We start from the raw sequence: 26,136 nt of genomic DNA, 5'->3' as shown, positions 1-26,136 counted from the left end.
CACGGTACAATTATTTATTGAAATACTTGAAAAGGCCAGTGATGGAAAAAATAGGTTCGACGGGAGGAAATTCCGTGTGTGAGGGCTACTCAATCCTCCTCTTCCTCTTTTTTGTTTTGAAAAAAACATCATCTACAGGTAATCCCAGCCTGGTATACGATGCAGCGCAAACCATGCAACTAATCTACCACCAGTAGAGTAAAAAGCCTTGTGTACTATTTCGGATTCACACAGCTTTGAGGAGGACAACTTGTAGAGGGGAGGGGAGGAAAACACACACTTTGGTGAATTATAAACAGTTATAATATACAAACTGATGTCCCACGGAATTGGAAAGGGCTTTTAAAAAAACACAAAGTGAAAAATGAACGTCGCAGATGACTCACAGCACCCGCTGCTGTCCAGTAGCTTGAAGGTTTTGTGTGTTTTTTTTTCCATTCCAGGGAAGGCCCATCCCTTCCGCCCGCCCCATCCTCTTTGCCCTATGGCACATTTAGCTGTACGACAGATCACCCATCTAAGTCAAGTCTGCCACAGCAGGACACGTCACTGAAATGAGCTCATGGATAAATATGCAATTAAGGAAGAAAAAGAAGCCGCCCCTTTCCAGATCCAGGAGCCCAAAAAGAGGACTTCAGACGCCTGTGAAATAAATACGTGCACGGTGATCGTGGACTTCAGCTTTGGTGAAAATAAACTCACTCCGTTCGAAACATCTAAGAATGATATCTCTAATAACTTTGGGGCAAGTTATGTCTCACTGCCTTAATATATACAAATTATATTTATTTACAGTAATTCCCTTTTGGCCTTAAAAGTTTAGTTTTTTGTTTTGTTAGCCACTGTAATGCAAAACCTCCCTTCCGCAACCTATGCAATACTGCAAGTTATAACATTTGAAATCCTCTTATCCACGAATTACAAAGAATAAAGTAACTCGCATATATAAATATTTCTAGCAGATTTAGAATGTACATAAAAGTTCCCCCCCCCAACCCTTTTGGTACCCCCCTCCCCCCAAATGGGCTTCCCTTCCCGATCATCGCTGCTTTAGTAATGCTCTGTACATGGCGAAACCCAAAACTGCGAAAACTGTAGCACCGAAACTTGCTCGAAGCCAAAAGGTAGAGCTCTTGAGGTCTGCTTGCGTCACATGCCTGAAATTTGAAAAGCATGAAAAACGAAGTTAGATTGATTCTGCAATGGCGACATCACAACAAAAAACCCCAGATCACAACATGTAAGCTTGCTTTTGGAAAGATATGACACTTGCCAGTGTTAAGTGAGTTATAGCAACACAGTACGAAGGTTTGGACTTCTGGTGAAATTTCAGAAATTAGCTCTGTGGCCCTACCTGTCCAGAGCACTGGGGAAGAGTAGACCAGTGACTGAAATACAATTCAAGTCCCTTTCCCTTGAAGATGTTGTGGCTCATGAACCACCTTGCACTACGAAGCCACAACCGAACATGCTGCTACGAACATCTTAGCTGAAGGAGTCACCTTTGCACAACCTGCATGGTTACAATTGTAAAAGGGACAGATTTGCCCATAATGGATAAGGATAACTGCCAGGCAAACAGGAAGGGAAGGCTTTTGTAAACGGGACAGGTTGCTTTTCAGACTGTGGGTGCGCCATTAAGTTGCTTAAATTAGTACACATGGCCAGGGCACTAAAGTAACATTCATGGACTTCTTTGCAAGGTGATATCAATAAGTCAGATGAAAAAGTCTCTGTCAGTAAAACAGATGAAAAAGTTGGGGGGGGGGGACGGACACACAGATTCCATGGGTTGGTTATGCTTGAGGGAGAATGCAGAAATAATTTGGCTAGAGTTTTAACAGAACTGTGCAAAGTTCTTTCCTAGATCATTAGGCTGGATGTTGCGTTTGGACTTTTGACGTAATCAGAAGTGCCGCTAATAATGCTGAAGCTCTAGAAAGAAAACGTTTGTTAAAGCTTGAGCGCTTGGGTCTTGCTTCCCAAGGCTTCCATTTTTCCAAGTGCTGCCATGTTTCTGTACAAAGAAGTGAGCTGTTTTGAACAGACAAGTGACTCATATTTTTCCAAGAGCTAGGACGACGACGACGACTCCTGCAAATGTCTTCCTTACTAGAATCAAAAGAATACAGAGTCAGGCCTGGTCCCAGGACCTTCAGCTTCCTTGGTCCACCCTCCTTGTCCACTGAGCTCCACTGCCCCAAGAATGCTCTTTGCCAGGGAGGCCAAAGATTAAATCAGTGTAGTTCAAAAGCCTGTCATTTGCCCAAACCACGTTAACACCAGCCATGCTTAACACCAAGATGGTAGTTCAGTGGCTTCTGGCACCCTTCGTATCTTCATGTGTAAATTGGTTCTGCTCTAATGTGGGAGGGGGGCCATCTGGCCGGCAGCTACAACTTTGCCCCCTTACCTCCTCCAGCATTATCTAAACTTCTGCACACTGACTGCACAACTACAGGCAGAAAAAGAACAGAACTCGGGGGTGCCCATGTTGGCCAACTGGCCTCTAGAAGACAAGGCAGTTGGAACCCGTCACCATGGTAGAAACGACCCCCAACGCAGTATCTACAAAACCACTGACTTCACTGTGCTATGAAATTGTGACGTGGGCTAAATGTTAGGACAACAGGCATTAACATTAACAGAAGAAAACAAAATGCAACAGAAGAGCATGAACATGGTGAGTGAAAAAAGCCACAATAAGACAAACGACGAGGCAACTAGTTGATGGCCCAAGCCCCCCCCCCCGCGCACAGTCGTTTGTGAGCATGCTTAGCTAGCCCTCCTCAAAGTGGCAGATATACATTTTTCAAGCAAAGACGACAGCCGTGGCCTCAGTTCAAGGCACACTGATCCTCGAAACGGAGTGTTTCAGGAGTGGTTAGGAAGGCCTTACGGAACAGCGAGAAGTAGAATGAAATTTCTGGCGTAGGCATTTTGAAAAATCCAAATCAGAAATAATGGGAGAATTTCAAGCAAACAACGGTCCCGTGCCTACGTGGTGACCACATCAGATGCCCTTCAAAAGGTGAGATCGGTTATACGATTGTGCGCCTCCATAAAACACTCCAACCAAGACCGTGACACGGCCATGCCACAACACACCAAACCAGATTAAATCCTTTTACAGGCAGTTGGGCAGCAATACTTTCTAAGGCCTGCACAATCTGTTCCTCCCAGGCAATAGTAACAGTTGCCAATCACCGAAGCCAGGTACAAAGTCACCTGCATCCAGGCTCCAGCCCTTCGGCCCGGTGGGGCCTCGTCTTGGAACAGCGCAAGTGCCTGTGTTTCTAGAGGGCGGGTTAGTCCTGCCAGTATCTTAAGAGCAAGGCACAGGTTTTCTTTCGGGGCGGGGGGGGGGGGCGGGATTAAGCAGGACTGTGTTACCTGTCTTTAAGGAACTGTGGATCAAGGGATGACTCCATGAAGATGGAATCTTCTACAGAGCGGACGGCGTGTACCTGGTGAACAACGCTGCTCTCCTCGTCTGATAACAGGATGGCACCCCACTCATCTACACGGTTTCTCAACCTTTTCACACGCACACAGTTGGCAGGTTCACAGCAGGACTCAAAACAGCAAATTACACACAACACGGCTGACACTTAGCTACTAATCTATTTTTAACTAAGAGATCTTTTACTCTTATATGCCTGTTAATAAAGTAGCACATGAAACTTCATTATGAATTGAGAGGAAATACAAATATAAAGCCATCCACAGCCAAAAAACCCCAAAGCAACTGCTAGTGACATGAAAATGCAGCTTTTGTGTTGTCTCTCAGTATACCACAGACACACTTAATTATAGTACGCTGGCTAGAATGAGGGGGGCTTCAATCCCCCCCACCTCCATTATTTTAAGGTACGTACTTTAATTTTAAGGAAATAACTTTTTACAAAAAAGAGATACACGTTGTAAAATTAAATAAAACAATGGACTATCTTGAATTATTCATAAGAATTTGCACTTTCCAGATTTAATGAGAAAAAAATCCTATCTGGAACACACTTAGATATGAGTAGCTTTTCAATATTCATAAATCAGTATTAAAAGCATCTACCAACCCATTCTTAATACTCCAGAATTTCTGTCCTTCAGACTGCTTCTACATCGTGTGCCCACGTGTGCCACACAGAGTTCATGAGCAGGTGTGGAAGTCAGAGCATAGGGCTAAGCCACGGGTACCTGCTACTTTACTTCTACACTAAGCTCTTAGAAAAGCGATTCTCTAGTTTAGCTTTATACTCTTCTGGAACTGGGTATTTAAAAGAGTGCCCGCACAGGCATGCCAACAATGGAGGCATAAAAGAGGTGAAAGTACACCAATGCTGCTGACAGATCTGCCAAAGGAATTATGGGCTGTATTCCCCTTCTAAAAATCCCATCACTGTGTCAAAACGGAAAGCAAGGCACTAGCTAGATGATGTTTTAGTTCTCCATTTGCAATTACTGAAAGTGACTAATCCATACTGGACAAGCAAGAAAGGTTTTTCAACGGCGTTTACAATATGACTAAAGAGGTTATAATAACTCACTCTCATATCAGTACCAAATTAGATTCCTGCATTTTATTTACTCAGAGCACCTATTAACTTGCAAAGTGACCTGAAAAATAACTCTGAAGTGAATATATAATTACAATAAGCAATTATACTTCACTGAAATAGTAATAAATACATCTAATTTTTTTTAAAAGGCCTTCCTTGATAAAACTTATCTAATCTTTCTACTTTTAACTCAGTGTGTAAATTTGGTCTAGTCCACAGTAATAAGTTATGCTAGTTTTTTTAAAGGACTAAAGGGTGAAAAACCAGCAGGCATGCAAGCATTTACTAAGGTATAGAGTTAAGATGACATTTTTGAAATCGTGCAGCAAAAAAGAATACTCTTTACGAGGAAAAAACTGTCCTCTTAACTTTACTTTGTGGATTCATCATCAGTTACTTCAGGGGCCACAAAAACACTGGCCCAATTTCTCTCCAAGCAACCAGTGAAGGGTTCATCTTAACGGTAACTGAGTACAACTGAGTTTTGCATGGGAAACTTGATGCTCTTGGCCACAAAGAGGCAAGACTCCCAGAAGCCGAGACGGCCAGATGGCTGCGAGGAGCTGCGCTCAATGCTCTCCTCTCCTCAAGTTTTTAGGCAGCAAGAGATGCATCAAGGCTCCGAAATTCTTGCATGCTATTTATGTGCAGAATTTTAAAATAGCAGAAAACCACATCACTAACCTGCCGCTATGCAAACCTACCAGCTGTACGCGTAGCAAGTTAGACAGCAGTTCACTTGAACAAATTCTAGGCCGAATTCTGGTACAGTTTCCATGAGATGCAAACAGTAACACACCTAATGGATTCTGACAACAGATTAGTATGTTCTGACTAAAAGTTAGTCAATGGAATGGTTGTGACCCAGAGATGTTTATTTATTTCCCTCCCTTTCAAAAACTTCTCCTACTCCCCCAAACTCTCTGAAGAAGGGAAATTGCATTTGTGTTCTTGACAGATTCCCTACCTGGAGTTCTTGCATCATTTTCCCATTTGAAATCAATGCAATTTGAAGAGTGTGTTTGAGTATTAAGGGCTGGGATTGTTCTAAAACAGAAACGGAAAAGATGTGCCCTGCATACGGCCAGAGGGCATGTGGCACAGACCCCTGGCACAACCTAAGGGGTCTGGTCCAGTGTTGGAATTGTCAGTGTTCTGGGAAATCCCATGTATGCCTCTTTGAAGCCCAGGATGGAGGAAAGGAGAAATATAAATGTAAGAAATTATAACTAGTTCTTTCTCTTATGTGTTTGTGATTCTGCATTGCACACTTAGGTGTACATAATTATGAATCCATCTGAATTAAGTGTGACCTAAATAACATGAAGCTCAACCTGTTACGGAGTTCACTCTTGGTCCTTTCCAGGGACAGATCAACCAAAGAATGACAACTGCACAGGCTTAATTATGCTCTTCAGAAACCTAAGACAGAGTAAGTCTTGCCCAGTCATGTGGAGTGGCTCCATCAGCTTAACAGCCACAAAGAAAACTCACCGATGAAGGCGGCATTAACCACAGCCTTGCAAACACACACACGGGGCCCGACCACTCAACAGTGACTGGCACAAGTGTGTTAAGCCGTCCTGTACAGTCCAATTGCAGGTCTGTGCCTCTTTGCAGGGGGCTCGATCTCCCGTAGAATCAAAAGGAAAAGCCACAGCAAACAACTGCGACCTCCTTCCAATTTACAAGACAGAACAGAAGCCAATCTCATATAATTTGTTCGGATTATGACAGAGGGGCAGCTTTGCAAGATTATTTAGCTGGCAATCTGAGAAGGCACACTTTGGAATAGCTCATACTCCGTACAAACTGCTGAGACCCTGATTCTGTGCAATTTCTTTATTCCTCTCATGCATTTTGTATTGCAGCTCATTCCCGTGGAATTTAGCAAAGAAACACTTCAAAAGTTTGCTAACCTTGCTTTTTCTGAAAATCTCCCTAACGAAAAATTCCCACTTTCATATGGAGATGCAACTACTAAGGGCATCAAGCCAAAGTAAAATGCTGCTAACTACACAAGAAGAATTAATTATTTCAAGCAGAGGCAAAAAACCCCCACAACAGTCTCCATCAATCATAGGGCATGCAGATGATCAAAAAGAAACAACCAAGCTGATGGGATGAAGACACACACAAGATGAATTAGAACAGCTCACACAGAAATGCCATTTTTAACAAGAGGAACATGAGTGAAGTAAGAAGAGACTAAGTGCCAGCCAGACAAATGAAAAAGGACACCTAAAGGAAAAAAACAAATTAAAAACACACAAAAAATCCTGCGTGGCCCAACTGGTTTTAAAGCATGTCATGCACAGTATTTTGAATACAGCCTCCATTTCAAGTCAAGTCTTGGAAGGCAGTAACCTTGGGTGGTTCACACCAAGAATCTTGTATCCCACAAGGGGAGACAATCTGTATTTCAATGACTTTCTCTGTAATAACAGAAAAGCTACCGAAGACATTATGGGTGCGAGTGTTAGAAGTTCTTGCAGAAGGTGTTTGGGACTCATAGTCCGTACCTTTGCTCAAGGTACAAAATGTGTATCAACATTTTAAGCTGCCCTATCCGGACCCACTAACTTAGTAGCGACTACTGAATAGCAGCAGTTCTCCAGAGAAAGGTCTGCCCCAACCAGTGACTCTTTAGCAGCTTGACCCCAAGCTCTTCCGCGTGCACAGCAGGGGCTTTACTATGAGCGAAGACCCCTTCTCCGAAAAATGGAATGCACTTGGTTGCTGGAAGATTATATCTGGAACGTATAAAAACTTCCTGAAATATAGTTTAACTTGGTTATTAAGACTACATATTTAACAGACAGCATTGTTAGGTTGCCTGTTAAATATGGACATCAAAGAGCTCTTTGTGGCTCTAGCCCTTAATCTGAATCATCATCTATCACACTGCGCCACTTTCAAAAGCCCACAACACCAAGGCAAATTAAGCAGAAGATTAAAACGTACCACTCAATGAAATGTCAGCAACTGGGAAGGTTTTAAGTGAAGAGAAATTCAGACTACAACGAGTTCTCTTTGCAGGAGGCTATGGAGATAATGCTGGAAATTGAAATGGGAGCTAACTAGCGCTGGTTTTTGTTCTGCAAAGGTGCACGTGTCAGACACTGCGCTTCTGCACACCAGCAAATAAGGAGCCTGCAATGACATCAAAACTTGGCACGTGCAGGGGGAAAATTAGTGCCTGCGGCTTCCGAGGGCCAGTGGCTCCTAAACCTTTGCCAAATGAACATACCCCGTTATTGGGGGGGTGAGGAGGGAGTACTGGGATCACCTGTGAATGCATTTTTCTTGAGAAGGGCGGCAAGCTTGGGGGGAAGGCCTCTGTTGAACTGGGCAGGCGGACTCTGAAGAAGAGGAGGCGCTTTCTGCGTCAATCCCCTGGCACAGAAACAGGCTAAGCTTTGTACCAGTGGACACTCTTGGACCAAATTTAAATGCCACAGCTGGCAGGACTAGAACAAGCATTCAGACCCCAAAGGTCTGTTCACTAACCAGATTCTCACCATCACAGATGGTGCAAGGAGGACGTCTGGTCTTCGCCTTAAATAGAGAGTGCAATGGAGCAGTCTTGTAACCAGAGGGGAGGCTAACTTGCTTCCCGTCCTCTTCTTCCTCGGGTTCTCAAGCAAGTGCAGTACACCCCCACCCCCATTCTCCATCAATGGCCAGGGTCCTCGGGCTGTCAACACCCAACGGCCTGGGCTGCGTGCTCCCAAAGGCCAAGCACCATTACGCCACTGCATCCACAGCTATGGCGCTAAGACCCACCAGCCAGCAGCGACAACTCTTTCCCTACACTTGGTGAAAACACACCTCTCCGCCCAGGCTTTGAGACCATCTCTTACCACTTGCGGCATTTAGAGCCCATCTGAATTCTGCTGATTACTGCTTTATCACTGGGATTTTATTAATCGTTTTAAACAAATGGTATTTTATTCTTGTTGATCTGCCACTTTGGAGAGAGGCGAGATAGATATGTTCTAAATGCGTGTGCGCGCACAGACACAGGGCCCTCTTCCGTCTTTCCCAGATTCCCCACCGGTTGCTGCAGCAGAAGCAGCCCTGACCCAAGAGGACTAATATGCTCCTGGAAAACTGAGCGACAGGCCAAAGAAGCCAGAAGCCAAAAGAAGCGAGCCAAAGAAGCGTGCTGCCCAAACCGATGGCCCCCCTCCTGCCCTCGGCCAAGTCCTTAAACCCACGTTGCTGGGAGGGCTTCAGCCTGCCCCTATTATACTTGAGGGCTTTCAAAAACGCTGAAAGCAGCTCTGCAAGGGCCAAAGGAACACAGCACAAGATCCCGGGGGGGTCCTACAGGCAGCAGGCCAAAACACGGCTTTGCTTTGATGGAGAATACACGGCTCTCTCTCTGCAGACAGAGGGCCCAGCTCAGGTGGCATTTCTGAAGCGCTGGCGCCGTGTCCAGGGCCAAGACACTGCAGACAGAGGGCCCAGCTCAGGTGGCCTCCGCGAGGCCCTTAGCACCCCACCCCTGGGAACCGAAAGGAGGCCAATGAGGAGCTGCTCTCAAGCACGGCTGCACTTCATGGGTGGAGCGGGAGTGGCGGCTAAGCAGAAGGTGCTGAATCGCTAAGGCCCGCAGCCAGGAGCAACCTGCTTGCCTAAGGAGCTGAGGGAACTGCGCAGGCTGCGTTTCCCCGTGAGATCCTGGACGCTCTTCCCTGCAGGCCCTGATCCTGAGAAGTCACTTCCTCGGCCAGGGTGCCTGAGCCTGGCACTGCCAGGGGAGGAAGAGCTCAGACTGAAACTCGGCTCTACCGAGGCTTCTGCTCCTCGTGGGAGATCCATCAGCTCACCAGAACCAGCATCGTGGCCCTTCCTGACAACTGCAGCATGATCCGAATTACCGGCAGGTGATCAGGAATTCTGCTGGTGGTTTGGGGGATTTGGGGGAATGGACAGAAGGGGAAGGGGCAGAACACGGGGGAATGGCGAAGTAAGCGTGATGTACAGGGTTGCCTTCATCCAGTCTACGAAGGCGGGACGGAGACTCCCACCCTGAGGCCTGTTACTAGCCGAGGCCTCTTACTTCTGGCTCCATTCTGACCCTTGCAAATCGCCTTCACATAGAGGCAGGCTCCACTGTGTGCTCGTTCCCCATGGAAGGCGCTGCCCTGTGCCTCCTGCTTCACCAGGACGGGCGTGATGGCAGCAATGCACAGAGGAAGTCCTGCTGGTGGGAGACGGCACCCAGAACAGCCTGCGGACCTTGGCTCTCAAGCAAGGAGGGGCAGGCAGCGCCAGAGAGCAAAGCAAGCACAGCGGAGGATGGGGGCAGCCTGAAGGACGAGGCCTTCAGGCTGTGCCCTTCTCAGTCTGCCAGGTGGGAGCTCCCGTAATGGAATGGTCCTATACAAAAACAAAGCGCCTTCCTACAAATAGAAACTAGCGCGCCTGAGAAAAGCCTGGGCTAGAACTCTTCTCCCTGAATAAAACTGATGTGCAGTTCACTTTTTTAAAAACGGGGCCGCATTCAGTCTTGACCGTTACAGTTCTAAGTGGCACTCTATAGAGGGATGCTCTGTGGGAACTGGAGCTTATGAGAACTAGGTGCATGGAAAGGGGAAGAACAGGAGTCGCTCGTTCTGGCCGATTCCTCTCTTTCTAGGGAACTTCCCTCTTGAGCAGAGGGGAAAAGAAAAGGAAGTCTGCTGGGGATTAGCAGTTTCCCGCCTACCCAAGAGGAGAGGCTGCTTACCCAGCTCCAGGTCCCAAGCGGGGTGGGAGAGCTTTCCCCACAGCAGCCGCCCTCCTGCTTTAGAGGAAACACAGAGTGTCTTTCAGAGGGTCCATCATGGGGGAAAAAACAAACAGGCGGGCGAATCCAAAGGTTGTTTTCCAGGGATGGAAGGCACTTCCATCCGTGGAACCCAAATTCCCTCTCCCCACCCCATGCCCCCAGAGCTTCCTGAAATGCCGTTCCTGGATCTGACGCTCAGACGCAGCACGAGGATTTAACTGGGAGTCTAACAGTGGAAGCAGAGAATCAGCAAAGCACGTACACCTTCTTTCACTGCTGGAAAATTACTTTTGGACACAACCCATTAATCGGAAGATGTGGGCCACGACGTAATCTGTAGAGGTCTTCTCTACCCAGTGGGAGATCCGTTCCATGGCCCCATTTTGGGCAGCAGAGGCTGGCTAGCGAGAACCTAAGCTAGAGCATTAGCTATCCCGGAGGCCTCCGAAATGAACCCATCTGTGCAATAACAAAATAAGGGTTTTGTTTCTTACTTAAAGCAGTCAAGGATAACAGCGAAACCAGCAAGCTGCACAGATATGACAGGGAGTCCCCATCACAATAACAAACATTTTAACTTTCCACACCTATTATACAGTTAACCACGAGCAGTGAAGACTTTAAATCTTTTAAACACACGGTTAAGTCTGTCTTCCTCTCTTGTGCCTGTCCATACTGCCCGTGCCTTCAGGTGTAAATTCTGTACAGCGCAGAATAAGTTCTACACACCACTTTCTAAACGGCTTGCTTTAAGCTACACAGGCCACGACAACAGGCCAACAAACATCAGAAGCGCCAGGTGAGAAGAAGAATTTGATGTGAACTCATTCATGTGCTGGGTGAAGCTTCTCCAACGGGAGCTCTTGGAGGTGAGGTATGCATTTAACATACATGAGGTGCTGGGTGGCATCCACTCCTGGGCGTGCCAAAGAAAAGGCTTTAGCAGAGACACTGCAGTGCAAGTCAGATGCAGCCGTTTGCAAAACCTCCATAGGGTTATGTTTGTTGTTAAAATCTTTCCCAGAATATTTTAGCGTCTTGAGCAAAGGACTGACCACTCTACGTTCTTATCGGAATAAATTGGTTATTTGGTTAGAGAAGAGTCAACTGTTAACACTGCAGATCTCATCATACCATATCCATCCACATGGACAAAACATACACACGCGCTGTGGGCGTGGGAAACAATTGCCACCCACCCCCCAAATATCTTGCGAAGCGAAGCACCGCTAGGCTAGGCTGTCCAGCGGGGGTCAGCATCTGGAAGCCTCAGGGCAGAGTCTGGCCCCTCAGGCATGCCTCCCAGGGGCCAGAGGCAAAAAGAAGTGGAGAGGAAAACGGTTCCAGCGGCAAGTCCGCTTTAAGGGCGGTGGAGCGCAGGCACCGTCTCTTTCTTACTTCTCAAAGCGGGACCTCCAAGAGAACCAGCTGCTGACCACAGCCGTACAGTGATCCTCTAGCTACTAACCCATCTCTTAATCTTACATGAAATATGCTTCTATAGTCTCCATCAAAAAGACAAATCTCAGGATATTGCTGGCTCCCATTAAGCAGCCTCGGCCCTTCTGCATTTCTACTGTTGCTGAACTGCCAAAATCAGAGAGACAAGCGCCGTGTGGGCCAACGTGCCCGTTAAAATTAAGTCTGGAGCAAAATGCTTTAAGATGTAGATAATATTTGCAATATTGCAAATATTTGCCTGTTCAATGGATATGGAATGAAGGGGTCTGAAATCAAGTACAAAGTTTAACCATTCATTTAATAAAGTATTTGTAAAGCACGCCTGGTACCTAATAAATAAAATCAAGGACCTGTTAAGAACTGCAGTGAAGAGTTTGTTCTTTACAGATTGCAGCAAGTCTGAGTTGAGGAGGTTCTGACAGATGCAAAACGTACACCTGTTGCAGGTGCACATACAGCGTAACCGGGCATGGCTGCAAAAACACACAGAAGGACAGGAGTTGAGATCTCAGACAGAAACTACGGCTGAGCCAAAACCAAGAAGGGCAGGAATCAATTGGGAGGGGAGAGGAAGGCAAGGGCAGACGGAAGCTGTGCACATTTCTAGGAGAGATTTTAGGAAAATGCATTTTATTGGCACCACCTCCACCCCCACAAGAGAAAGCCAACAGTTTAACTCTTTTTTCTACTTATGGAATATGGACTTGCACAGCAAGAGGCCACTCCTCAGTTCATTGAAAGGATGGAATGTTTCATTCTCCTACCACTGAAACTGAACAACTTTGGTTTAAGTGACAGCTACCCGTACCTCTTCCATCCCAACCAACATTCACATGCTTCGGAATCAGGGAAGGAGCAAGGGAAGGTAAGCAAGTCAGATATGCTACTTTATGCATAGTGTAAAATAGCTGGAAATTCCAGATTGATCAAATTCATGGAGAACAGCCGCTTCACTGATTAGAACTTGAACTCAGATGTCTGTTTTTCAAATCTGGACTCAGTACGTGGCTTAATGCCCGCTTAATAATCAACAACAAAGAACTGATAAACATTCAAGCTTGCTCTCATTCTCTAGCATAGCAGGGAAACGTTATATTCTTTTAAGTGGCTTTAAGAGGGAAAAAAGCATTATATATATTCAAGGAACACAGGCTTATGGGCATTCATGAGGACTAGAAGTAGAAAGCCTTATTCAGAAGCGATGTCCCAAATGCCAAGAACAAACTGAGGGGACGGGACAACTTTTGTTTTGCTTGGAAGTTTCTCGAGGTTTCTGGCTGGCTTGAAACAGGGTATCGCTATGGGCAAACCTGAACAGAAAACCACAAAAACTCTGTGGAAGTGAAATCCACAGAGAATGGGCGGAATAAATGGAGCCCCAGTTCTGCAATGGGACTTTTCCACCTGCTCCTCCAGTCCCCTCTGGACCCCCCCCCCCGCCCTCCAAAGCTTCCTCAAGTGCCAGGTGACTCTCAGGAATGGAAAGCGGTGTGGTAGAAGTGGCTGCAGCGGGAGAGGGGAAAGAAGACACAGAAGAAGCCGAAGAAATGCCTTCTGCTTTGGGGAGATGACCTTTGGGCCCCGGACGACATCAACTTTTACACTGTACTAAATATGCGACGTTAGAGGCTGCCTAATGCAGGCACACTATCGGCAGATTCTAAGCCTCCAAGTGCACACAGATGCAGGCTGGACTTGCTTGGCAACAGAATGAGATGCTGAGCAAGAGACAGCAGCCGTCGTGTTACACTAAACCTCAGGCCTGGGAAACACAGGGGAGGGGACCCCAAGTATTCTGAGCAGTTCTCCGCTCCCAGAACGGGCCTTTACTGCTTCCCACTCCCACGGCCGCCCACCGTGCCCCTGAACCGCGGCCCTTGGGCAGGAGACCTGCAGGAACGGGCTGGGCTTGGTGTGGGAATCAGCAACACGTCTCCCCTCGTCCTCCCACCCGCAAAAGGGCCCTTCGGCTGGCAGGAAACAAATACTGGATCCCACGAGCTCTCTTGCTGGCGAAAAGGGAAGGGGGGCTTCACTCTGAATACTCCAAAGGCTACACTGGGGGTCATGGATCCAGCCCTATAGGGGGAAAAACATGGAACACGGGCTATCTTAAATGTGTAAAACAAGAAGTGCACTGTAAGCAAACAAACTCATGTAGCACGCAGTGATGCTACAACGAAGAGTCGTAAATATAGCAAAATATGATTTTCAATTTGCAGATCAGGGTGTTTCGGAATATCTATAGCCTGAAACTTCCAGAAGTTATCCTATTTTTCACATCAATATATTGGGATACTATATATGAGGTGATCTGAAGCCTCTAATATGTCACACAAATGCTCAACATTTTGGTAACTGAGCACGCTGAAAGAATCCTTTAAAGCAGGTGATCAGCCCAAATTGATTTCTGGAACCGAGTAAACTGAACAACTCAGGCATGTCATGGAGCCCAGCACCGCTACGAAAACTAGAAGGTTACTTTTGTCACACTAATTAATGTAATGACAAAGAACACTAATGCATCCATGTTGTCTAATGTCAGTCCTAGAACTGATTCTGTTCTGTTCCAGCAATTCTTCAGCTCTGTGTTGGGTCTTTGCTAATGTTATGTCTTTGTAAAAATCTTATGGCATTGTTTATGGAAATGTCCTTGACACTGTATGGAAATGTCCTTGATGCTAATTGTACTAATCTCACACTACGTAATCCGCCTTGAGTCTCAGTGAGAAAGGCGGACTGTAAATGACATCAATAAATAAACAATTAAATATCTCGATTAATCCACAATACAGGGGAATTCATAAAGAAGGAAAGAAGAGGGGAGGGGTAAGACCTGAGAGTGATTTCTTTGCTTCCATTTTAGTAAGGATTCCATTAAAAAGGAAAACTGACTCTTTACAGGGTCCTTTCTATGTCCCTCCTCCCCTCGGTTGAAACTTGGCCATTCCCAATGGCTAGGACAGGGCAAATTCTTGTGCTTAACTCCCTCCAAGGGTATTTTTTTAACCTCTACTGAACAAATGTGCTACTTCACCTCTAGCATAAAACATAACCGGTCCATGGCTGGGATCCAAAGAGTTACTTTAGGCATACCTAACGGGTACAACATGCCCAGTGGGACATTTTCTTTCAATGACCCACACGTCACAGGTTGCTTTCCCAATTTCAGACGCCGTTTACCACACCGCAGGGGGAACTGCAGTGCAAGAAACACACGCTCAAAGCCTAGGACATGTGGAATTAGCTGTGTGACTCTTTAGATCCTGCTCATGTGCAAGGTCTGTTTAGAAGATACGTCTGTCACTGATAAATACATATAACCTAATAATAACAGTCAGCACTATGAGAGCAAAAAAATCATAGCTCAGAAACTAACTTCTTGCCCATCTGTATAAATATATAATTGGTACCAGTCAGTGACTTCAAAAACAGATGGTGATGTTTTACCCAATTATACCCCCTCCCCTCACCCGCCCGGGAAACAAGGGTCCAGTCTTCTTCGGGCACGCTCACAACTCTCCGTTAATGAATGAGTAATGACAATGAGCAAGGCAGGGCATGCATACATGGCGAGAACAGAACCCCATGTCTTTAAAAATATCTAATATCATGAACTGATTCAAACGTGTGTCAAGAATGCATCAGCAGCAACAGCTGGCAGGCAAGGAGTTTTTAAGTCCTGCATTTCTTGCAGCCAATTTAGTGCTAAATGTTTTCCTTTAGCTGCGTCACTGACATCTCCCTCTGTTGCTAAACACAGTTTCAGTGGGGCACAGAGTTCCATCCTTAGGGCGAGCACAGCAAGCACACCGTTGTGGTCCATGCAGCAGGACATCGGGGAGTTTTGAGTACTTACGGATACATGGCCATCGTTGTCAGTTTAACAAAGATGTCCTTGCTGGGTGCGTCGACAGTGTTACAAGAGAAGGCTTGTGGTGGAGGCATTTTGTGTTTTTTGCAGAAGTCCGCTGGAGAAATGCCATATTGTTGCCGAACTTCATGCAGGTCTGACTTGGCAGCTATCACTAAGCAAGGGACTCGGCTGTCCATGAAGTGTTGCTACGGATGTAAGTCGGTAAGAAGTGAAAGATTAGAGGGGGGGGGGGGAAGAGGTCCGAGAGCCTGGGAAAGATCATATGCTGGGATCACGGAACTGTTAAGCTGCGTGTACATAAGCCCAAGGGGACTTTAGGCTCCTCCCTGACAGAGCAGCCCCCACTAAGGGCAACACTGCAAACTGCTTCCGAAGCTCCTCCTTTGCGATAAGGATTGGGGTCAAAGTAAAAAAAAAAAAACCATACGCAGTTAACGTAAGTCTAAGTAGCTCTTGCGTCATGGCCAAACGAGTTAGATTTTTTTCTACACAAACACTGCAAACCTAAGCATGTTTCAGCTGCCATTCATTTCCAGTAAATTCGATGGGCCATGCGCAAGGAAGAGATCTTAGGATGGCATTGTTAAAGTTATTGTCCGTACGTTACGACCCTAAAAAAACCCACAAAGCTTCAGACTCAAAGTTTCTTAGATTTATAAACAGGTGTCGCCTAACATCCCGTACAGGCAGATGACAAACATTTAATGCTGTGCATTTAGGACTGGGGGGCACGTGTACTCAATAGGCTGAAGGTGGGTAGCCGTGTTGGTCCGTAATAGAAGAGCAAAATGTGGTTCCAGCAGCTCCTTAAAGACCAACCAGATTTCCAGGGTAGGAGCCTGTGAGAGTTACAGCTCCCTTCATCAGAAGCTCCTACCCTGGAAATCCGGTTGGTCTTTAAGGTGCTGCTGGACCTGAATCCTGCTCTTCAACAGGTTTAAGTGAAGTTCTACGCAACTCAAAGCATGTTTTAGCAGGCATCAGATTCTTGACCCTGGGGTCAGTTAAGTCAAGTCAGTAACAAAAAAATGTCTGAAAGTTCAACAAAATGTTATGGAATATTTGACACTGCACGAAAAATTCTGGGAAAAACATTGTGCTAATTCAAAGGGCTTAATGAAGTTTGATATTTTCATCCGCAAGTACCGTTTTAACATAGAAATCTGTCATGTAAAATGACCCTACGCGCCTCCGAATGCACTAACTTGCAGCTAACTATAGTTTCCCAGAAGATACAGATCATGTTTGTGAAGGAGAATCTTCCCAGGCGACCAACAGGGAAGAATCTCGCACACTTCTAGGACAAAGTGACTGTGGTGCAGGAGGGTCACGGCGTATGAAGCAGCCTTTAGATGACGTCCACCTACCACACTTCTCTATTGAGTGTACAGAACTGAGAAACACAGAACAGCTCAAACATCTGGGCGTGACTTTCTGGTAAACGGAGGGAAAGGAGGAATGTGAATTTAGGGAGAACTGAATCTTGAAGCAAATGCAGCAGGTAAATGGGTGCTGTACATTGATCGGCCCCTCGAGATTTCTTCAAAATTCATCACTTCAGATTTTTACTGCCATGACAGGATAGGTGGATAAGATACAAACCTTAAAAATCCTGGCACAGTATTCAAAGGACTTGGGATTGCTGACATCATAAACTAGACACACTGCATCACATATGGTCTCAGCATCACTCAAGAAGTCAGATTCACCCACATTATGCAACTAAAAAGAGGAAAGTTTGAAGAAATATGAATAAACATGACAACTACACCTCTTGTTTTCACATCTGGCCTGATTTCTGCGTGTATACAGATTTTCCACAAAGCACATAGAAGATGTGCTGAGATGCACAGACTGTGTTTACGGGCATTCCATCTTACCCCAGCAAAATGAGAGCCAAACTAACACACACACACCCCTCCATACCAGTTTGGTGTAGTGGTTAAGAGCAGTGGGACCCTAATCTGGAGAGCCGGGTTTGATTCCCCACTCCTCCACTTGAAGCCAGCTGGGGGACCTTGGCTCAGTCACAGCTCTCTCAGCCCCACCCACCTCACAGGGGGATTGTGGCGGGGATAATAATGACACACTTTGTAAACCGCTCTGAGCAGGCGTTAAGTTGTCCTGAAGGGCGGTATATAAATCAAATGTTGTTGTTGTTGCTGTTATAATGCTGCGGCTTCACCAGCACAAACCCTTTGGGCAGTCCATGAGAGATGCTTCAATGCTATAACCTAAATCTAATCTGGCTTTATTTAAAGTACCAATCTACATGTAAATATATATATATTGATACAGCCTTACCAATAAGTATTTTTCTTGGCCATACACATAGACGGTATTAATTGCATAATAGGACTTGTGGTCCGGGCGTATTTGCTGCTGTCTCTGAAAGCACACAAACATTCAACATGTTACAGAGCAGGCAGTTCCCTTCCCTGAATTTACACCTGGCGAGCCAACGGGGATACTTCAACTTGGCCATAACAGATCATAACAACATCAGCAGGCTGTCAGTTAAAGGCTGTATGAAGGGGGAAAAAAATACCAGGACGCAGTCTCACCAATATTCGGTGCACAGAAAAACAGACGAAGCCAAGATCCACACGTTTAGTAACAGCCCAGAGAGGAAAGGGGCTACGTTGTGCTGTTCAGCTTATGGTCGGCATGAACCAGTGGGGTGCAGTGGCTAGGGCGTGAGACTGGAATCTGGGAGGGCCAGGTTCAAATCCTCACTCTGCCATGGCAACCTGCTAGGTGGCGCTGGACTAGTCACGTAGTCTAAGCTTAGCCTGCACCACAGGGTTGTTGGGAGGAGAAAAGGGAGGAGAGGGGGATGATGCGAGCTGCTCTGAGTCATCACTGGGGAGGAAAGTGGGGGTATAAACAATAAATAAATAAATGCTGCCGTGGAGGGTCTTTCGCCTGACCTTTAAACGCTTGCATATATATATAGCGCACACAGCCAGCAGAGCATTGTCACATTCAGTCCATGGGCAAGATGGAGCACCGGGGGAGCAAATACGCCTGTTTTTCCTGGCCACAAAGAACTCTAAGTAACAACGCAGCCAAAGGCGCAAGAGCTACAGAGACACGGCAGCCACGTCTCCAAGCTGTCACGGAGAAGCGGTCGCAAGGGCAGTTGCAACCTGTAACGGGGCTGGGAGAGGCAGCTGCAAGGGCACCCAGTTCGCTTCTGCAAAGAAGGAGGCGAGGACAGACAGAGGGAGAACGCAAGAGCAGAAGGGAAGAGTCTGTCTGGAAGGTGGTTGGAGAAGCCGCAGCAGAGACGTGTGGCAGGCAGCCTGCTTCCTGACAGCAGCCCAGCGTTGGCATTACAGTAGGTATTTGTGGATAAAAGACAGGAAGATTCTTACCATGAGGTTTCTCCCGAGTAACGCCTGGAGGACCCCACTTTTCCCACAGCCTTTCATCCCAATGAGATTACACCTGAACACGTTCCTCTGAGTTTGTTTTTTCTGTAGGTCAATCTTTTTGTCTCTAGTCACTTTAAAAAAAATAGATTTCACACACATTAACACACAGAGAAGAGCGACGGCTCGAATCCGCTGGAAATTTCCACGGGCAGAAGATCTGTGCGCTGCCTGAGCACCATTTCCTCGTCCCCCCCCTCCTCCTCCTCCAGCTCAAAATACCCCATGAAATGCTGCCGCGGGAACGGCTCAAGGGGAAGGATCAGCAAAAATTACACCCACTTCCATCTGCAAAAATCCTGTGTAGGGCCCAAGCTTATCTGGGGCAACAAATGGCATATATGCTGCTGTACTCTTAGCCACTGGCTTCTGAAACTGCAAGAGGGAAAGGGCTGCAGCACCACGGCCAAAGCACCTTACCTGAGAAACCCGTGTGCTAAACTAAAGTTATATGCAAAGTTCAGTACCTACCCACCATACCTTCGTTCTCACTACTCATTTAAGACTGCCAATCCACAAAGGCAGAAGTGACCGTCTCTCCTGCGCATCTCTTAAAGGAACAAGGAGCCTCTTTTGACGCGGGCATCCAGCACCTTCTTGGCTACCCATCCCATAATGCCAAGCCTTCCCTCAGCCCTCTCGTCTTTCTCAACTGCCCGTCTCTCAGGCCTGAACTGTATGTTAAAATAAGACACCCTAAAAACCTCTGATGACATACGGCTGAAAAATCCACCTGCAGAGCAAATACATTCTTTAAAATCCTTCCAAAATATTTTGGAACCTTACCTGTAATTGCTGACGCCTGCGATTCCTGTTCAGTTAATATCGAATATCCTAAATAGCCCAAGTACTCAAGGCAGCGCTGCACATCCAAGTACGTCGTTAATCTAGAAGGGGTGGGGGAGAGATTGTTTCGTTAGTTATAAGAATTCACTGAATCCTTGGTTCCTGGGGGGAAAAAAATTAAGAAATTAAGTAAGTGCAATGGGGGGGGGGACTTCACATTTGCCTACAGAGAAATCAATGTAAGCGACGGACTGACCACTTTGCATAACGTTTCAAATTTTCTTGTCTATGGAATCAGAAAACCGGGAAGAATGGAAAGGCCAGAGAAAGGGCATTCATTTTCTCTGAACTGCAAATATTTACTCCACTCTCCTTTGGATGTACTGCATGATGTATCAAATATGTGCTGGAAGTTTTAGCAAGCAACCTGCTAAAATTAAGGGCTATCATCAAGAATACTGATGACTTTTAAGTGCAATAGAATCAAAGCAGTCCCTGGCCTGTATCTTTTCAGTCTGCAGGTCTGGAACTGCATGCTTGAATGTGTCCTGCTAGACATGGCTTTGCTCTTAAACAGCCTGTTTCTCCCTGTGCAGGGAGCTTTTTTGAAGGGGAAAACACTAAGCCATCAACTCGAAGAATACACAGCCTGGGGGGAAAGAAGCTTCACCAGCTGATTCCGTTAACTGCAAGCCGGCATCCTGGAGCGCTGCACTTGCAGTGTCTGTGTTGCACTTACGTCCATTGAGACAGAAATCCCTGGTATGTTATCCAGCCCCTTTCATTTGTACAAACAGTGTTGTTGACATCAGGTCCCCAGGGCATGTAAGGGAAAATTTTAAACAAATCTTTGAGTTCATCAGGAGACAAAGCACAATCTCGGTCCTGAAAAAGAAAAAAAACACAGAAATGCCATTTGTTCTTACCCACAATAATGAATTTTATTTCAGAAAGAGGACTAAGTATGTAAACACACAAAGATTAAATGTTAGTTACCACACAGCTGAACTTCTTTTTATAATTTATTTCTGAACTGTACTAATGTTTCTTTTACGTCCTGCTTCTATTGGTTTAGAGACAATCGGCTATACAGTAAAAAGTCCAGTAGCACCTTTAAGACTAACCAACTTTATTGAGGCACAAGCTTTTGAGAACCACAGCTCTCTTCATCAGATGCATCTGTGGTTCTCGAAAGCTTATGTCTCAATAAAGTTGGTTAGTCTTAAAGGTGCTACTGGACTTTTTACTATTTTGCAACTACAGACTAACATGGCTAACTCCTCTGGATCTAATCAGCTATATAATACATGACTTGAAAGTCCTTGAAACAGGTTAGACATCAAAATATGTTAACCATTTCAGATAAAAATTATTTTTTAAAAAAATCCTAACAGATCACCTCCTGCCCTGGCCCAGCCCAGCATAGATTACGTATTGCATAGAGTTCAACAACCTTGATGAAAATACTCTCTAAACCACATTAAAAGCTTACCAAATCATGTTTATCAAAAATGCTTTGAAGAAACAGATATGCATGGTGATTCAATTCCGTTGTGCAGTCAGAAGGTATTTTTAACCTAATTAGACAGAAAATCTCTTTTAAAAGTTATGCAGAAACTTGTATATTTTATTCTCTACCTATTCATAATTCAACACCCACCGACTATTATTTACTGAGTGGAATAACATGCAATACAGACCATAAACATGGGAAGATTTCCCAATGGAACCATGTGGCATACGCTTGAGCATTTTTTAAAGTCCCATTTATCTCACTCAACAAGGATTTGGTAGCTAGGTGTTCCTGGTAACTGTACTACAGTGACAAGATCAAGGGGTTGGTAGGTGCCTACACTTACTTCTGATTTCTCTAGACCAAGTATAGTCACCCAGCAAGTATCCAACTGCCACTTTAATATTGTGGTAAAAAAAAAAACCCTGTCCATCTCCCCTATAACAAGCTGAGTGTGTAATTTCAAGACAGACAAAAGTTTCTTCAAGAACATAACAAATGGAAGAATCCAGACTACACATGCTAGACAATTACAAGAACTAGAAATATCTATTTGGGCCACCAACAGAAACAAACTGGACTTTAGCAAAGAATCCAGTAGCACCTTTAAGGCTAACCAACTTTATTGTAGCATAAGCTTTTGAGAACCACAGCTCTCTTCGTCAGATGCTCTTGGAAGCTTATGCTATAATAAAGTTGGTTAAAGGTGCTACTGGACTCTTTGCTATATTGCTACTGCAGACTAACACGGCTAACTCCTCTGGATCTATAAACCTGGACTTTGTGGGCCTGGTCTAAAAGGGCTTTTCGCTACCTTTTATAGGCAGTTTTTTGTATTCAGAATGAAACACACGCTCCACTGACACATACACAGGAAATAAATACTCTGGTGTGAGCTCGAGATCATCATCGTATCCAAAACGCCGCAATACTGTCCAAGTTGTTTCATGTCTTCCTCGCTGAATAAAAAGCGTGTGTAGAAAAAGAAAGCCTGAAAAGACAAAGCTCTTCTATTACTAGGGTTTGGGGTGGGGGGAGGCATGGACATTTCCTAGAGTTTTTAGATAAAAAAGAGATGCTCTGAACAAGCAGGCAGAATGAAATCATTTACAAGAATTACTCAAGAGCCCATTCCTGGAAGCAACGGGGTGTACATGCAGCAGTGTTCCAGATTGTAACTCTAGAGGCCACAAGCACAGGATCACAGAGTTGGAAGGGGCCAAACAGACCTTCTAGTCCAACCCCCTGCCCAGTGCAGGGGGGTTAGGATGAGCCTAAAGCATCCCTGACAGAGATTCATCCAGCCTCTTCTTGAAAACTGCCAGTGAAGGGGAGCTCACCACCTCCCGAGGCAGCTGATTCCACCTTGGAACTGCTCTGACCGTGAAAAGTTTTCCCTAATATCCAGCCGGTACCTTTGTGCAAGTAATTTAAGCCCGTTGTTTTGGGTCCTACCCTCTGCTGCCAACTGGAACAGCTCCTTGCCCTCCTCCCAATGACAGCCCTTCATATACTTAAAGAGAGCAATCATGTCCCCCTCCTCAATCTCCTCTTCCCCCAACTAAACCTTCCCAAGGCCCTCAGCCTTTCCTCATAGGGCTCAATCTCCAGACCCCTGATCACTTTCCTCTGCCCCCTCTCGATTTTGTCCACAATGCCAAAAGTGGTTCTCCTTTCCTGTGAAAGACAAAACTACCTCTCTTTAGCTCGGCAGATAGTACAATAGATATTCTGAGATCAAAGCTGAGGGGAGAGTAAAGACGTGAGGCCCTTTTCCACCTTTATTTCGGCTTTCAATGAGCCCACGGAGCTGGCAAAGCAACCAACTGTAAAGAAGCCCTCCTCCACCTGCACAGGCAACACACAATCTTGCAGTCGTAGTTGTCCCTTCCTGCTGCTTCCGAAAGCAAATCCCCCCCTCTCAATTATCGACACACTTAATCCGACACACATATTTTATTGTGAAGACACCGCGTGCCCACCTTTTAACGTCAATCCATTATCTGCAACGCCATCACTCAGGTTTTTCCGAACGACATTCTTCACGTCTTCCAGAGCCTGAGGCGCCAAAGGCGTGTTGAAACAGATCCGCTGAAAAGGAACGTTCAAGGCATTTCAAGTCAAGGCTTGGCGGCATCGTTGCATGAGTGGCCCACGGCCCACGAAGCATTCGGTTGCGGCCCACGTTCTCGTGTGAGGAGGACAGCTTAACCGTGTTAGGACGTGAATCTTCACGGCAGCAGACTGTCCTGGAACATCCCCTGCTGATAATTTCTGATGTACTCAGAAATTAGGTAACTTATTCTACGGCAAAATTCGGGTGCTTCTACTACCGACCAACAAGGCTACCCACCTGCAATTATTCTAATGCAGTCTTAAAAATGGACCCGGGCGGGGGGGGGGGGGGGCAAACTGCCTCCGGGTGTCTGGGGAAGTTCACAGACGCCACGCGTCAGCTCTCAGCACAGATGCAGCACCCCACGGGTGAGAGCAGGAATGTTTTGTGCCCTTTAACTGGGCAGAAAGCAAGAGAGCATTTTAACTGGGTGCATGCTGTTGACTGTTACTTTACCTTGCCTCTCCCTAAGAGGAAGGAAGCATGGCCTTGTGCACAACATTATGGGTGTAAAAAAAATATGAAACTATAAAGCCATGTTGAAAAAAAATTTTTTTTTCTTTTCCCCAGGGGAAAAAGGGGGGATTTGGGGGGGGGGGAGTTGAGATAAATGCAATACTTACTTTCCTATCAAACCTAAAACATTTTGCTGCTTCAACAGCATAAAATGTGTCAGTGTAGAAAACTGTATTAACTGGAATACAGATGGCATTCTAAAGGGATCCCCCTCCCTGGACATTTTCATCTTCATACAACACTAACAGCAGCCATGTCCTGCTACATCTAGGCAGTAACTGCTTAAGTCAGCATGGTGTAGTGGTGAGAGTGTTGGACTGGGACCTTGGAGTCTTGGGTTCAAATTTCACTGCCATGAAAGCTCCCTGAGTGATCATGTGTCCATCACAAACTCTCAGCCTAACTTTCGTCTCAGGATAAAACGGAGGAGTGGAGGACGAGGCCAGCTGCTCTGGACCCGCCCACCCACCCACCCCCCGCCACCGGTTCTGTGCCTTCAAAACTATTTGGAACACGGCCAGTGTATTAAAATACTAACAATGGATCCAGCTGGCATATTTGCTGTGGGTCTGAACGGCTCCTGCTATGAATGAAGAAAGTGGCAAAAATATACCTGAAAGAAGTTGAGTTCTGCATCGTTAAGGGTGCCGTCATTATCTTGATCTGAAATCCGGAAGATCCGAGTTAAGGCTTTTATACAGGCAGGTCTCATCTACAGATTGAGAAACAAGGAGTTGAGATTATTATTTTTTGACGTCGTAGTCAGTTGGATTCCAGGTTGGGCTACAGCAAGAAGGAGCAGGCGAAAAAGTCACGCTCTGCTGCCAGTTATCCTTCTGTGGAATCCAAGCTGAATTTTTTGCTATTTAGTCTACATCACAAAAAGGAATCAACAGAAATCTAAGAAAAACCCTTAGCCATGCTGCTGTTGGTCCTACAATTTCTTTTACACACCATTCTATAAAACTGATTGTGCAACACCAAAAAGACCCCCTCCTTCGAATATGTAGGCACTTGTGCTGTCCCTGAAAGGAATAAAGGCACAGAGAGGCAGATTTTAAGAACGGCAGTTTTATGGGGATTTATGCTGCTGTGGGGTTTGATTCTCTTCCACTGGAGTTCTTTTCCTACCGTTGCTCATCCTGAACCTTGAGGCTCTGTAAGCAGCAACCCGCAACCGAGAGTCTTCACTCCCGCTGCGCACGGTTTTCTAACTCAGCCTGAGCAGCGAAAAACAGAAGCACTGATAACAGCCTCTCCCTGGTCAGAAGAACAGGCTTTCACAGCCACACAACAAAGTCTGTTTTTAATGATTAACAGAGAAAACGTAGTTCTAAGAGCTAAGACTGGGCCCTCAGTCCAGGCACTGTGGGACACCAGTGCACCTATATACGGCTATGTTTTCGACTCAAAATGAATTAAGGGTTAATAAGAACAGCAGCACCCTGACCTGGGTGGCCCAGGTGATCTCATCGGATCTCAGAAGCTAAGCAGGGTCGGCCTTGGTTAGTGCTTGGATGGGAGACCTCCAGTGAAGACCAGGGTCGCAGGGGCAGGCCACGGTCAAACCACCTCTGATAGTTTCTTGCCATAAAACCCCCACCAGGGGTCGCCGTAAGTCAGCTGTGACTTGAGGGCACTTTCCACCACCAAGAACAGTGGCACAGTTCAAATATTTACCACCAGCACACATTTCTTATTAATTAATTCATCAGGGCCAAGATATCTGTTTATTCAGACATCCAGAAGATAGGCATAGTAAGATGATGAATCTACCAATTTAGATTTCGAGGCCATTTGTGCTGAAATAACTAGACCTAGTGGGAAATCCTTCCTTATAACAAATGTTGCCCTCAATATCCTTAATTAAGTCAACAAAAACGATAACTTTTGACTGCACAGGTTTTCTTATCATCTCTGCACGTATTCATGCCTTGTACCATCTAATGTTTATTACGGCTGTTTATGATGCCTCAAAGGAAGGGAGGGAGGGAGGGAGCTAGTGTCAACGACTCCATTCCCGAAAACGATCCGGCTCAACATTTTTCAACTGAGGATGAAAGCCTTGGACGTTACGAAGATGAATGTTTTGGAGGGG

General features: G+C 45.8%; 1 protein-coding gene across 5 annotated transcripts in view; it reads right to left on the bottom strand.

The window, feature by feature from the left end:
- RHOT1 (ras homolog family member T1) overlaps nt 1-26,136 on the bottom strand; it is a 39,666-nt gene continuing 13,530 nt past the window's right edge. For 2 of the 5 annotated variants that reach the window (XM_055003330.1, XM_055003327.1), the window contains exons 9-20: nt 24,652-24,750; nt 23,389-23,497; nt 22,277-22,397; nt 21,386-21,470; nt 20,633-20,778; nt 19,894-19,994; nt 19,051-19,181; nt 17,978-18,061; nt 17,276-17,395; nt 15,656-15,858; nt 12,147-12,269; nt 1-1,157 (exon numbers count right to left, since the gene is read on the bottom strand). In XM_055003330.1, coding sequence (XP_054859305.1) covers nt 1,040-1,157; nt 12,147-12,269; nt 15,656-15,858; nt 17,276-17,395; nt 17,978-18,061; nt 19,051-19,181; nt 19,894-19,994; nt 20,633-20,778; nt 21,386-21,470; nt 22,277-22,397; nt 23,389-23,497; nt 24,652-24,750 — 1,440 coding nt within the window. In that variant the 3' untranslated portion in view covers nt 1-1,039. Of the gene's footprint in view, nt 1,158-3,393; nt 6,798-12,125; nt 12,270-15,655; nt 15,859-17,275; nt 17,396-17,977; nt 18,062-19,050; nt 19,182-19,893; nt 19,995-20,632; nt 20,779-21,385; nt 21,471-22,276; nt 22,398-23,388; nt 23,498-24,651; nt 24,751-26,136 lie in introns of those variants that run through there. The other 3 variants (XM_055003331.1, XM_055003328.1, XM_055003329.1) reach the window with 3 other exon arrangements.

This window comes from Eublepharis macularius, chromosome 19, assembly GCF_028583425.1.
Source record: "Eublepharis macularius isolate TG4126 chromosome 19, MPM_Emac_v1.0, whole genome shotgun sequence".
Lineage (NCBI taxonomy): Eukaryota > Metazoa > Chordata > Lepidosauria > Squamata > Eublepharidae > Eublepharis > Eublepharis macularius.
The sequence above is the reverse complement of the archived record's forward strand: the minus strand, read 5'-3'. Positions and strand labels throughout refer to the sequence as shown.